This window comes from Microcaecilia unicolor, chromosome 6, assembly GCF_901765095.1.
Source record: "Microcaecilia unicolor chromosome 6, aMicUni1.1, whole genome shotgun sequence".
NCBI classification, from domain to species: Eukaryota; Metazoa; Chordata; class Amphibia; order Gymnophiona; family Siphonopidae; genus Microcaecilia; species Microcaecilia unicolor.
This window is the reverse complement of record NC_044036.1, coordinates 318,541,339-318,556,750: the sequence shown is the minus strand read 5'-3', so window position 1 is coordinate 318,556,750 and position 15,412 is coordinate 318,541,339. Positions and strand designations below refer to the sequence as shown.

The 15,412-nt window shown below is 44.1% G+C and overlaps 1 protein-coding gene across 1 annotated transcript in view; it reads left to right on the top strand.

The window, feature by feature from the left end:
* The window catches only part of LOC115473388 (cerebellar degeneration-related protein 2-like), a 47,755-nt gene that overhangs the window by 28,111 nt on the left and 4,232 nt on the right, over positions 1 to 15,412 (top strand). Inside the window, 3 exon segments of the mRNA XM_030208323.1 lie at positions 9,666 to 9,778; positions 12,718 to 12,781; positions 12,784 to 12,865. Of these exon segments, the coding sequence (XP_030064183.1) occupies positions 9,666 to 9,778; positions 12,718 to 12,781; positions 12,784 to 12,865 (259 nt within the window).

Genomic DNA, 15,412 nt, shown 5'->3' with positions numbered 1-15,412 from the left:
CCAGTGACCCCTAGTAGTAGGGGTCAAGCTGCCATATAAGAGCCTTTTGGCACACCTTAATATCCACTACCTTACATATGCACACCAGATAGATGGACACACTCTTCCCTAATATGTTATTTTCCACTGGCACAAAGGATGTATAAAGATTTTTTTTTTAATGCATGCAACCAAAATAAAAGCAGTATGGGACAATTCTATACCTGGTGCCTCCATATAGGCATCCCAAGGCAATGCATGTAATGGAGCCTAGGCACCCAGCACATTAAAAGAGGTAGCTGTGTTAGTCTGGTGTAAAGACAGGTGGCGCTATTATAAAAACCAATTTATATAGGCATGGTTTCCCATACAGAACTCACAGCCTCATGGGCTAAAGACTGGAGATTTGGGACTGAGTCATGGAGGCCTGCTTAGCTGCAACCTGAGCTCCCAGAAATGTGACCATAAGGGGCAGAAGGAGAAGACCACCCACTCTCCTCCAGAGCATAACATAACATAACATAGTAGATGATGGTGCAAACAACCAGCAAAAGCTGTGTCTTTATCAATAGCAGTATTTAAGGAAATCCAGCCAGACACAGCCTTGCTGGTTCAACAGTTTTTGCTGGGTCCGTTCTGTGTCTACTGCTATCTATCTAAGAGGTCCTTTTACAAAAGTGCGCTGAAAAGTGGCTTGCGGTAGCATAAGCGCGGGTTTTGGGCATGCGCAGAATCATTTTTCAGCGTGCCTGTAAAAAAGGTGAAATCAAAATTGCCACGGGTCCATTTTGGGTCCCTGACTTTACCGCCAGCCATAGACCTAGCGGTAAAGAATTTGGGCGGTAAGGACCTACACACGTCAGATGCCACTTGGCGTGCGCCCGAAAATAAAAGTTATTTTTCAGACGCACGCCAAAAATGAAATTACCACAAGAGCCCACGCGTTAGTCGGGCGGTAAGTCCATTCTGGCGTTCGTTGGGCACGCATAGGCACCTACGCAGCTTAGTAAAAGGGGCCCTAAGTTACCCAGTTCCAAGCTGGAGATGTTTTGGCCAGTCCTGGGTTTGAACTTACATCCCAAAGCAGTGTGGGATTTGTAGTGGCCTGATCCTGCCCAGTGAAATCAGTGCTGCAAGTCCCATACTGCACCAGGAATGGGGTGGTCAGAAATCCAGGACTGTCCCAAACTCGCCAGCCTGAAATCGGGTAACTTGGCATCTCTGCAACCTACCTGCAATTCCTGTTCCAGGTATAGCTCCTGAACCTGTTCGATCTCCTCCTTGCTCAATCTCTGCCTCGAGCTTAGCCTCTCTATACACCTGTCCAGGGAGAAGACCCTGGTCCTCGAAACAGGGGCGTAGCCAGACAACAGATTTTGGGTGGGCCTAGGCAAGAATATGGGTGGGCACCAACTGTTCTCTCACCCCTCCCCCCCCCCCCAAAAAAAAAAAAATTATCTCAGCTGGTGGGAGAATGCTTCTTTCCACCTTGGCAGAAGGCATGCACTGAAAACTGAGCATGCGCAGGTGCCGGTGTTGTGGAGCGTAGCGTTTTCGTTACCATCAGGGGAAAATCTTCAGCTGGCGGAGCTTGGGATTCCCACCAGTTACCAACTAAACATCTGCTGCTGTTGGGTGGGCCTGAGCCATAAATGGGTGGGCCCACCAAGCCCATCTTGACTACACCACTGCCTCGAAAGCTCATGACTCAATAAATTGGTTAGGCTATAAGGTGCCCAGTGCCTCTGGTTTTTGTTTTTGTTTTTTTTCAACAGCACCTGTATAAAATCATTTGAAAGAAAAAATGTGTTATGCACATCTGAAATCTGATTGACCATTCCTTGCAACAATTACTTGGTAGCTGCAGGCAAACAATTTGTTATGTTAACAAAAAAGAAAAAAAATCTAATGTTTAGCTCTGCCAAGATTTAAACAAAGCTACTAAAGACCCTGCCTTAAAGCCATTGTAAGAGCTGGCTATAAAGTAAATAAATGAACAATATTAAAAATGCAGAGTTGAAAATACTGTGAATAAGTTCTAGGCAGTCCTTGGTGAAAAAAGGCAAACAGACATCAGTAATTAAGGCGATGGTGTTCCTACATCTTGTCATTTTGACAATTACTGTAGTTAAGAGAATATACTAAATTAAACCCTCTGATGCAGGGATTACGTTTTATTGAAAAGAGACAGTCTGAGACCATTTTAAAAAAAATACCACAACCCAAACCCAGACTGGAATAGAATGCGAACAACAGAAGGAATGCAGAGACCAGTTTTCTTAAAAGAGGTTTTTTTTTGTTTGTTTTGTGACATGGGGGTCTGCCACCCCACCATTCCACATGAATTTCATGGGGGCAGCCTGGAGGGAGTTTAGGGGCTCCATTTCCTCAGTGATTAATGAGATAATTTTCCACCGACAAGGGTAATAAAAGGAATAAAGCAGACACAGCTAAAGTCAATTACTTACAGTAATTAATCTCTAAGTAGCTTCAGATCTGTCAGGGAAATTGGCATGTTTTGAATTCTGCCTTTTTGAATGTATCTTTTTGTTGGGATTTTTAGCTGTCCTAAGCAGGTCCTATCAACTCTATTCCTCTGCCTCCCTCCTCCGCGCCCACCCCCATCTCCATACTGGAAAGCCAACATTTCAAAATCATTGGACGTGCTAAACCCAACAGAAATTACCTCTCCTTGGACACAGTCAAGGAGTTTGTTCAGTATTGGGGTGCTCAAGCACCCATAGCACCTACAGAACTGGCTCCAGGGCTGCCGAGGGGGGGGGGCAAAATTCTCCGGGCCTGGCCTCCAAGGGGGGCCCAGCGCTGGGGTCTCTCTCTCTCTCTCCTGCCCCTGAAGAAAACTCCAGTGCCGGGCCCCCCCTTGAAGGCTGGGGAGGAGCAGGCACTGCAGGGCTTCTTTAGGCCAGGGCCTCTGGTTGGCTGGCAGGGGTGCCCCCCCAAGCCCCACCAGCAGAAGAGGTCTTCCTCCAGCGCTGTTCTTCACTCTGCTGCATTTCCTGCCAAGCAGCTGCTTTTCCCCTCAGGCCGCGCATTCTCGGATTTGAAACCAGCATTTGCAACGTGAGAGAAAAAACAACAGCAGGGGCAAGGCAGGCAATTGTGGCAAAGTGAACCAGCAGGCTGGAAGATGACTTCTGCTGGCAGGGCCTCGGGATCCCTGCCAGCCAAGGTATTTGTAGTTGCGGTCGGGGGGGGCAGCAGCGGTGGTGATCCTGGGGGGTGGCAATGGTGACGATCCTGTGGGGGGGGGGAGCCCTGCCCTGGGCCTGGCTCAGTCTCTCGGCGGCCCTGGCTGGCTGGCTCCTTTCCAAAGCAATAGGAAACTTAAGGATCATAAGCTCAGAAAGCACTAGGATTCTAGATGTTTGGTTTTACACTTTGAACTTGTGTACAGAAGATAATTTATGCATGTGTGGGGGGGGGGGGGGGGAACATGGAGCTATAAATGCTCCTAATATCTGCTAATGTTTGCCCTAAGCAGCAGAACCCAGTCCCCCAGCTCTGCCTTTTGAATGGAGAGGAAGTTCTAGAGGGAGGGGGTCACATCGTGAGACTGCCAGGACAGATAAGAAGTTATCTAGATGCATGGAACAGCTTGCAAGTGAGGGGGGTGGGAACAAAATGTAATTAAATGTAATGTAAGATCCATGCCGTAGAAGGAATGGATCTACGGAATCTTAGCAGAGACATTGGACTAACCGCACCCAGGCCCACTCTGGCAGTCGTAGGAGCCAACTTTTCAGATTATTGGGGATGCTAAGCCCAGTGGAAATAACCCTTCCCTGGACATATACAAGGAATTTTCTCAATATTGGGGGTGCTCAAGCACCCACAGAGTGGCTCCTATGCGTGGCAGTGGAGTACTCGATATGGACTCTTCTGTAGTTCAAAATTACATTTTAAAATGAAAGCTCCAGAGTGCAGGTAGCCAGGTAATTTGGCCAAAACAGGAGTGGTGTTCATAATGAGTCAGTCCTGACATCAAATGAGCAGCAGCATTCTGAGCTACAGGGCATAAAAATTACACAACAGTAAGCCCAAATGTAGTGCACTGCAGTAGTCCAGAAGCTGTATAGCCACACTCTGAATTACCATCCTAAAATTGTCAGGGCTAAAAAAAGAAAATCACATAAGCAGTGGACAAGTTTCAGCTTATAAAATATAGTCTGTATTGCAGTTCATAAGTATAATGAAAGACAAAAAAAGAATCTAGCCAAATCCCTAAATAATGCATGCCTCGCGGACTAAAAATATACAAAACCTGGCTCTTGCTCATTTTTAAGCAAAAATGATTCGCAGACATCCACATCCACACTTTAATGGCTCTTAGACAGGTTAATTCAATAGCTGCAGTTATAGATGAGCTGCAACTTTTTCTTCCATTGATTCATCTGCATTTAACTGGTAGCTGACACCCAAACAAGAAAGCAGGTACAGTGTATACGTTAAATAGCAATTGTGGACAAGACAGAGCTTGTGGAACTCCAGAGGAAATATCCATCTATATACATAGAAGAATTGGTGGTGTTCTATGCAAAACTAACAATAACTCAAAACAGACTCAAACCACACAAATCACAAGAGCCACCATCAAAGATTGTGGCCCATATCGCATCAAGTAGCGATAATAAAAATGTTTCAGTATTACATCTTCGGTGAAGATCAAATTGGAATTGATCTAATATGATAAGTTTGGTAAATTGATCTAATTATGGTAATTTGGTAAATCCAAATTTGAAAATTCAAAGCCCCTTCGAGAAAAATTAGACTGGCTCCCAATAAAGGAAAGAATTAACTTCAAAATGTGTGCCCTAGTCCACAAAATTCTTTATGGAGAAGTCCCAGGATACATGAATAACCTAATCAACCTTCCTTCTAGGAATACATCAAGAACATCCCGTTCATTCCTAAACCTCCATTATCCTACCTGCAACAGCCTCAAGTATAAATCTACTTACGCTACCTCCTTTTCCTTTATCAGCACCCAATTATGGAATGCTTTACCAAAAGCTGTCAAAACTACCCAAAATCATCTTAACTTTAGGAAATTACTCAAGACCAGCTTATTCAAGAAAGCCTACTCCCGGGATCCAACATAATGAGCATGAGCGCAAACAGGCTGTCCCGCTGACCAGTGCGTTAACAACCCCTTGAGAAAGCCGCGTTGTGCGAAACAGGCACCTGTCGGGGAGAGTTCCGCACTTGAAGACTTGGGGAGATTCCCGCATTTAAGAAGCTAAGTTATGCTTTTGCATTAGAAAAGTTTGCAGCCTTGTTTGATTGCTCAACACTAAAGCTCATGATGTGTATGTAGAAGTGACAACAGTCGCCTCTGGTGATTTATAATCACCAGAGGGAGGAGAGGAGTGGCCTAGTGGTTAGGGTGGTGGACTTTGGTCCTGGGGAACTGAGTTTGATTCCCACTTCAGGCACAGGCAGCTCCTTGTGACTCGGGCAAGTCACTTAACCCTCCATTGCCCCATGTAAGCCGCATTGAGCCTGCCATGAGTGGGAAAGCGCAGGGTACAAATGTAACAAAAATAAAATAGATACTATTGGAGATTCTACATGGAATGTTGCTACTATTGGAGATTCTACATGGAATGTTGCTATTCCACTAGCAACATTCCATGTAGAAGGCTGCGCAGGCTTCTGTTTCTGTGAGTCTGACGTCCTGCACGTACGTGCAGGACGTCAGACTCACAGAAGCAGAAGCCTGCGTGGCCACATGGTGATCTGCAAGGGCCGACTTCTACATGGAATGTTGCTAGTGGAATAGCAACATTCCATGTAGAATCTCAAATAGTAGCAACAGTGGGAGTGGCCTAGTGGTTAGGGTGGTGGACTTTGGTCCTGGGGAACTGAGTTGATTCCACTTCAGGCACAGGCAGCTCCTTGTGACTCTGGGCAAGTCACTTAACCCTCCATTGCCCCATGTAAGCCGCATTGAGCCTGCCATGAGTGGGAAAGCGCGGGGTACAAATGTAACAAAAAAAAAATAATTAGTAAAAAACAAAAAAAGCCAGAAAAAGTAAAATAACATATAAAAAAAAGGAGGGATGAAGGGTAAGTCGATGATACAACTGTCACTAATAGGGGTGTGCAAGAAATCACAGTGAAACCCCAGTGACCTTATGAGACTTACCTATGAACATAAAAGTACTGTATACATAACATACACATTTGTTCTACTTGGTAGTGTGTTGTATATTTCTAGAATAAGCCGTGTGTCACGGTTACTAAAAGAAACATGTCTCCAGAGCTGCTAAATGCAGGTCATACTGATCTCATACTGGCATTTCTGACATTTTGATATCATTTTAGCTACACCTCATATTTATAAAGACATCAATTGTTGATTTATGGACTCCTGTAAGGCACTTTCACCAAAACACGGCCCGTGTCGAGACCATGGCATCTTCTTTTGAGACTTTTGTCATTTTCAAAAAATAAGAATCGTGTTGCATTTTTCATTGCCCACATACAAAGCGCATCAAATGTACTTCCTTAAGGACAAGTATTCCAGGCGTATTCACTCCTCAAGGAGCTAATAACAGGGCAGATCTGTTAAACACAAACTTAGGGGAAAGGGAGATGTGTAGATGTTAGGAGTATCTGGCCTTATCTACCATGCACCCTGGGAACACATTGTATTACAATGATGATGATTTCTATAGTGATAATGGCTTATGGGGCTCAGATAGTGGTACTCTTGATCACTGTATTAATATATATGGTAACATCGTAGATGACGGCAGAAAAAGACCTGCACGGTCCATCCAGTCTGCCCAACAAGATAATTTCACGTGTGCTACTTTTTGTGTATACTTTACCTTGATTTGTATCTGCCATTGTCAGGGCACAGACCTATGATGATTTGCATTGTATAATGAATGATGATGATTTGTATAGTGATAATGGCTTATGGGGCTCAGACTGTGTGTCTGATTATTGTATTATGGTGATTTGTATAGTGATAATGGCTTATAGGGCTCAGACAGCGTGTATTCTTGATCATTGTATTATGATAATGATTTGTATAGTGATAATGGCTTATGGGGCTCAGACTGTGTGTCTTGATTATTGTATTATGGTGATTTGTATAGTGATAATGGCTTATAGGGCTCAGACAGCGTGTATTCTTGATCATTGTATTATGATAATGATTTGTATAGTGATAATGGCTTATGGGGCTCAGACTGTGTGTCTTGATTATTGTATTATGGTGATTTGTATAGTGATAATGGCTTATGGGGTTCAGACTGTGTGTATTCTTGATTATCATATTATGTTGATTATTTGTATAGTGATAATGGCTTATAGGGCTCAGACAATGACATAATAGACAGTGTACGCTCCTTGGAACTTACAGTCTAATTGAGATAGGCAGAAAAACACAGGAAAGAAGCAAGAGGCTAAAGACAGCTAACTTCCTGCTTTTCAGACAGGGGCCACTTCATCTATTTGGGTAAAGCTACAAGAAAATAACAAAAGCTACAAAAGGAAATCAAAGACAGGGGTAAGGATGTAAGGAGGGAGCAGGGACAGCAGCAGCCTTTTAAGACTGGTAAATTCTAAAGTTTTGCCTCTTCCACTGTCGTTCATCTAAACCATTATCAGCAGTGTCTAAGCAAGAAAATTAGAGCCCACGTTACATAAACATGATAAAGGAGCTGAAAGAATAGATATTTCTCCATTATATATGACATATAACACCTAAAAGTCATGTAATAGTACATACACAACCCAAAGGCCTCTCACACTTTTCACCAAAGTGACTATTGTCAAGTTATTTATTTAACATCTATATTCATGATGATCTTCACGGCACAAGGCAGATCACAAACACAAAATACGAATAGTAAAGTTACAGTATGAAGTCACAATTGATAAACAATTGCATTATAAAATCATAGTAGCATAGTAAATGACGGCAGATAAAGACCAACATGGCCAATCCAGTCTGCTCAGATGGATGACTAAGATTAAAACAAGGCACTGGGCAGCAGGTACAGATTGTGAGAGTTATTTATTTAGTTTTGCTTTGAATGGAAGTGCTCTATACTTATATTCCATCCTTTTGCCATTTAAGGGATCCTCTGTGTGGAGGAGTAGCCTGATGGTCAGTGCAGTACCCGAGAACCAGTGGAACCGGGTTGATTCCCACTGCAGCTCCTTGTGACTCTGGGCAAGCCACTTAACCCTCCATTGCCCCAGGTACAAATGAAGTACCTGTATATAACATGTAAATCCCTTGAGTGTAACCACAGAAAGGCAGGTGGTATTTCAAATCCCAACCCTTATCCCAAGGCTTTTTGAATTCTGTCACTGTTTTTGTCCCCCACCACCTCCTACAAAAGCATTCCAGACATCCACCACCCTCTCCCTCTAGGGTTGCATACTCACAGGGCCGGTCTTAGCAATTGCGGGGCCCTGTGCAGACCCTGTGCAGTGGGGCCCCTGCCTGTCCCCCCATCCGCCACCATAAGCCATAATTTATGAGAGATTAAAAGGAGGTTGAGAGCTCTTGGAACCCCGACTCATCCAGCACGTTTCAGCAGAGAGTGGCAGATAGTGGCAGCGATTTTCATATCCCGTCAGCTGCCGAGCCCAGAGCCTCCTCGCTGCTGCATCCTGCCCTTGTGGAAGCAGGAAGAAGTGACATCAAAAGTGGGCGGGACACAGCAGCAAGGAGGCTCTGGGCTCGGCAGCTGGCAGGATATGACAATCACTGCCGCTGCCTGATGCTCTCTACTGAAATGTGGATGCACATTAGGGTACAGAGCAAGGCGGTATTCCGAGACAGGACCACAGATGCACCAGAGATGCGGGGTCCCTAGGAGCGTGGGGCCCTGTGCGACCACCCATGCCTAAGACCGGCCCTCTTGTCATATTTTCTGACGCAGACTCAATATCATTTTGATTGCTTTCCTCTGAATGGCTTCAAGCTTTTTTTTTTTTTTTGTGTCTTCGGAAAGATACAGCCTCCAAAACTGAAACACAACATTCCAAGTGGGGTCTCTCCAACAACTTGTTCAGGGATATTATCATCTTCTTCTTATTGCCTGTTATTCCCCCTCTGAGACACTCAATGCTATCACTATCTAAGGGAGGGTTGTGCGGTGAGGAAAGGGTCAGTCATGGTTGTGCAGGAGCGGAAAAAATGAGAGTGTAAATCACAAGAGTAGGAAATGCACCTTCCTTGGTGTTACATGGGAAGTAATTTTTATAACAGGTTTGGAGTTGGAAAAAGCATCAATGTTTAACTTAGCTACAAAGACAAATGGTCACACGTGGGTTTTTTATACAATAACAGAGGTAAGCAGACAGTAATCATGGCTAAATTGAAGCCACGGGTATTTAAGCCTACTTGAAAAGTTGTAAATATTAGCATGTAAATAAATACACTTATACACATGTATTTTTATAAATTACACATATAAATTGTGAGTTTGCCTATATTCCACCTGAGAACATGCCCATGAGTGGGTTGCATAAACATACATGTCGTCTTGGCATGGGAATACTTTTATACAGGTACCACTTGGGGTAATTTGATAAAGGCCCTTATGCTTGTGAAAACAGTGCTTTTATGTGCAAAAAAATGTATAAAATTACATTCTAGAAACGTATATGTCTACGACTTTTTAAAACGTGTTTTGCAGATCTGCATTTGGCAGCTGAACTAGGAAAAACCCTTCTTGAGCGGAATAAGGAGCTGGAGGAGTCCCTGCAGCAGATGTATACGACCAACGAGGAGCAGATGCAGGAGATTGAGGTAAAGGGAACAGATTGGTGAAAGTCAACATGGGACTGTTTAAGTTTTGCATATCTCTCGTGCTCTTGTATTGTGGATTTTGTTTTTGAATAAAGTGTATATAGTCAAGTATTAGCCACATGGCAGCAAACACAGAAAGCACTAGATCCAGTAAATGACGCTCAAAAAACAACACCGCAGTGGATGGAGGGGCAGGTGAGACAGCAGGGTCGCTAGACATGGGTGTCTGTTGGGGGGGGCAGGGCGAGAGCAGGCACTCGCTGGTCGCATGTGGGGGGCAGGGCGAGAGCAGGGTCACGCTGCACATAGGTGGCTGCAACGGGGCAGGGGGAGAGGAGCCTTGCCGCTACACATAGGTGCCTGCAAGGGGGCAGGGGGATAGGAGGGTTGCAGGACATGGGTGGCTGCAAGGGGGCAGGAGGAGAGGACGGTCATACGACATGGGTGGCCGCAGGGGGGCCAGGGGGGGAGCAGGGTGGCTGGAGGGGGATAGGGGGAGAGCAGGGTCGCTGGCCATGGGTCGCTGCAGGGGGGGCCAGGGGACAAGAGGGTCGCTGGGCAGCAAAACCTTGCTAGCGCCCGTTTCACTTCTCACAGAAACAGGCATTTTTTACTAGTTATTTATAATATGCAAACCACTCTGAAGAGTAATTTAAGGGCAGTATATCAAATGCCATTAAACTTTTTACTATTCTTTGCCCATAGAAGATATATCTGATGATGCAGGATTTAAATGTATAGTTTATCAATAGAAATCAAACAAATTAAAACATGGAAAAGAAAATAAGATGATACCTTTTTTATTGGACATAACTTAATACATTTCTTGATTAGCTTTCGAAGGTTGCCCTTCTTCGTCAGATCGGAAATAAGCAAATGTGCTAGCTGACAGTGTATATAAGTGAAAACATTCAAGCATTACTATGACAGTAAAATAATACCATTGGAGATTCTACATGGAATGTTGCTACTATTGGAGATTCTACATGGAATGTTGCTATTCCACTAGCAACATTCCATGTAGAAGGCTGCGCAGGCTTCTGTTTCTGTGAGTCTGACGTCCTGCACGTACGTGCAGGACGTCAGACTCACAGAAGCAGAAGCCTGCGCGGCCACATTGGTGATCTACAAGGGCCGACTTCTACATGGAATGTTGCTAGTGGAATAGCAACATTCCATGTAGAATCTATAGAAATCAAACAAAATAAAACATGGAAAAGAAAATAAGATGATACCTTTTCTATTGGACATAACTTAATACATTTCTTGATTAGCTTTCGAAGGTTGCCCTTCTTCCTCAGATCGGAAATAAGCAAATGTGCTAGCTGACAGTGTATATAAGTGAAAACATTCAAGCATTACTATGACAGTCTGACAGAGTGGACTAACACGGCTACCACACTCCTCTACTTAATGTATAGTTTGAAAGTTGCACATATCATACTAATCACAAATGATCTCATACTTAGATGAGGAAAGCAAACTACTGTGATTTTTCTTTAGATAAACACTATGGAGTCAATATTGAAAGCAATTTAACCGGGCAGGAGAGCCAGGGCTATCTGGGAATATTCAGCAGCACTTGAAAGGTATTAATATAGAAACAAATATTTTCCAGAGAAGAGAAAATGGTAAAACTAGAGGACATGAATGGCGGTTGCAGGGTGGTAGACTTAGGAGTAATAAAGAAAATTATTTTTCATGAAGAGGGTGGTTGATGCCTGGAATGCCCTCCCGAGGCAGGCGTTGGAGAAAAGAACGGTAGCAGAATTCAAAAAGGTGTGGGATGAGCACAGAGGATCTCTAATTAGAAAACGAATGGTATAAAAAAAATCAAAACTTAAAGGGTTGCACATGTGTTTGCATGTCAAGTGGTGCTTAGATGGCAACTCTAGCTGTAAAAACTAAGGCCGGTGCTGGGCTGAGTTGTACGGTCTATGTCCCGCATATAGCAGTCCGGTTTAGGATGGGCCGGAGAGGGCTTTGACGGAAACTGCAGTAATTTGGAATGCGAGGACAGTGCCGGGCAGACTTTTACAGTCTGTGTCCCGCAAATGACACAACAGATTCAGATAGGCTGGAGTTTGTTTTGACAGCAACTCCAGTAGTTGGAACATAAGGACAGAGCCTGATGGACTTCTACGGTCTATGTCCCAGAAACACTGCGATCAAGTAATAATCTCACTTCATTGTTGATTTAATCTTGAATTGATAACGAATGTGACTGTTGGGCAGACTGGACAGACCGTTCAGGTCTTTATCTGCCGTCATTTACTATGTTACTATGCTACACTCAACTGGATAGCACTGCTGAATATCCCATCTAACCACCTAAGCCGAAACCGACTATATGTACTGGGTGGTCTGGGGGAGGAGTCATCACTTATGCGATTAAGTGCTGATATTCAGCACTTGACCGCATAAGGTAACCAGACAAGTCAGACTGCATAAAACACAGTCCTGTCTGTGTCCAGTTTCACTTATCTGGTTAAGCGCTGAATATTGGCCTTAACTGGATAAATTCCAGCTAGCCTCATATACCCAAATACTTAATGCCAATGCCCGGACATGGCCTGGCATTGAATACTGGGGCATAAAGCTGGGGGTGGCTAAAAAAAAATGTGTTCACCGCCACCGGCTGGATATTTTACCCACACATTTCTGTAGGTGAATTAATCACCTGCAGATAAATAACCAGCAGGCTACCAATCTCTCCCTTTTTCTCTCCCCCATTATGTCCTGCCTGACCCACTAACTTGCCACTTTAGAAGTACTTCCTAAGTTGCAGCATAGGAAGAAGGTAGTTCTGAATTACAGGGAGGTTTCAGAGTTCTTTCTGTGCTATCTTACGTAAAGAGAAGAGCTCTGGGAGAGTCAGAATAAAGGCAAGTTGAACTGAAGCACCCCAGCAGCTCACACCGGCTTCTTGTCTCTTGCAGTACCTGACTAAGCAGCTGGAGATGTTACGACAGATGAACGAGCAGCATGCCAAAGTCTACGAGCAGTGGATATGACAGCCCGGGACCTGGAACTTAACAATCAGAAGCTTGTGCTGGAAAGCAAGACATCCCAGCAGAAGATACAATGGTAACATATACAGCTTAGATTTTCCCAAGCTGTGAGGAATGAGGCAGAGGCATGAAGGACAATTAACAAAGATGACTAGAACTGAAGCAGGCATGTACAAATATTATTAAAGGAATCAGCCAGGTATAGAATGTGAAGAAAAAAAAACAACGGCAAAATGAGGTAAGTACTACAGTACAACTGATACCAAAACATCAAGAAACAACAAAAGGCAAATGTCAATGTGCTGGAAATGACTGGTAAAAGTATTGTCTCTATAAAGTTCCCACTTTTACTCAATGATATAGAGCAGAACATCTCTCTTCAGTCATCAGCAAATATTCTCTTTCCAAAGGAATCCCAGGATTGGGGGAGGAGTTTTTTTTAGCCACCAATTATTTTCCTCCCACAACCTCCTCCTGCTTCGGGCATCATACTTAATCAGAATTGGTTCCTAGTGCAAATGCAGGATTGTAAGCTTCTATTCCCCACCACCCCCTTCACACACACACTTTTCAGCTCCTCCCATTGTAATGTCAGTCCACTGCTCTAGCCTTGAAAATGCAGCTACAGTTCTTTGTGAAACCACAGCATCCCCAGACAACCTGAGTGATGGAGCCAGCACTGAGAATTTACTGAGAAAATGCTCATCTTAAAGGAACTCTTCCAACTAACACCAGGGCATCAAAGCATACGCAATGGGATTTTGGCAGTTCTCTTTCAACCAACCTGTCCACCCCATGAATAATGGCCATGTGATACTTCCCTGGCTTCTCATTCCCCGAGGAGAAAGGAATATTATCCCCAGAAATAAAAACACCTGTCTTCTTCCTTGAATCCTGTAATGTAAGAGATAATCTGCAATTGTCCTAGTTCACAGAAGCTGACTATTGCAGCCGTTTGGCTTCAAGTCCAATCTCACCCATCGTTCCTCATAAGCAAAGAAAATATGTCACTGTTTTCAAAGCCGTTTATACATTAAAAAAAAAAGTGCATCCTGGTTGCAATTTAAATAAAGCGGTATAGGTTGAAAGAATATTGTAAGCTATTTTTTATAATCACTACTCAGCTCTTTCCACTTGCTTGATTGAGATTTGCATATTAATGTCTAATATGATACTTCACAGTGATTGTCTGAAAAGTCTCTAATATGCCTTGGCAGGTTTTGAATAGTGGCCCCTATTTTTTTTTTTACGCCTAAAGAACTAGAACAAAAACACAGTAAAATACCGATAGATAATTTCATCATCCATCCAAATCCCTCTAGAAACAAACCGTTCAAAACTCTGCGGCACGTCTTATCTTCCGTCAGGACCGATATGCCCATATCACCCCTCTCCTCAAGTCACTTCACTGGCTTCCGATCAGGTACCGCATACAGTTCAAGCTTCTCCTACTTACCTATAAATACACTCGATCTGCAGCCCCTCACTACCTCTCTACCCTCATCTCCCCTTATGCTCCTACCCGTAACCTCCGCTCACAGGACAAATCCCTCCTCTCAGTACCCTTCTCCACCACCGCCAACTCCAGACTCCGCCCTTTCTGCCTCGCCTCACCCTATGCGTGGAATAAACTCCCTGAGCCCATACACCAAGCCCCCTCGCTGCCCATCTTCAAATCCTTACTCAAAGCCCACCTCTTCAATGTCGCCTTCGGCACATAACCATTATACCTCCATTCAGGATATCTAGACTGCCCCAACTTTACATTTCGTCCTTTAGATTGTAAGCTCCTTTGAGCAGGGACTGTCCTTCTTTGTTAAACTGTACAGTGCTGCGTAACCCTAGTAGCGCTTTAGAAATGTTAAGTAGTAGTAGTAGTAGGTAGCTTCCAGGTACCTGAGCTTCTATTTTGTCTCACTGTTACTTATTACACTGGAGGTCTGAAGAGGGGATACCATGGAATTTCAGTTGTAGCTTTCTAGGTTTTTCCTCTCATTTTAAAATTCCACATGTTCCATCCCTTATAGTCCAGTCTTCACAGCAGTAGTCCTACAGTCAATGTTTGCTTTAGGAGGGAGTTGGGCTTCAGGCCCCAGCACAAGTGGCACCTTTAAACATACCACTGGGTGGTGCTGATGAGCTGAAATATGTTCCCCCACCTCTCCTCCCTCTCCTGGGGCTTGGCTATGGAGCAGTCCCCACATATCATAAGCATATAGACTTCGAACCTCAGATTGTTTCCTACCTGGCTTCCAGAACATTTAGGAGGACCTTAAATGAAGACCTCATGCTATCTACCACAGGACCCATTTTATTCCTACGGGTCCTGCTGCAGATAAACTTGCACAAATCTTTAGTAAAAGCGGGGCTTTTTTGAGGGGGTACTTGGGGGTACTGAGTACCGGCACCTTTTCCATTGTCTGCTAAAATTGACCCATGGGCCCCTAATGAAAGAGTTCAGGCTCTACATACCAATTCTGCCTTGTCACTTTGACTGGTTGCAGGGGAATTGGCTATTGTGGGGTGGGTTCCTCAGTGATCACCCTAGCCCTGAAGAGTGGCCAGGCATTTGAGTACCAGCACCTTTTTTTGCTAGAAAAAATGCACTGAGTAAAAGACACCC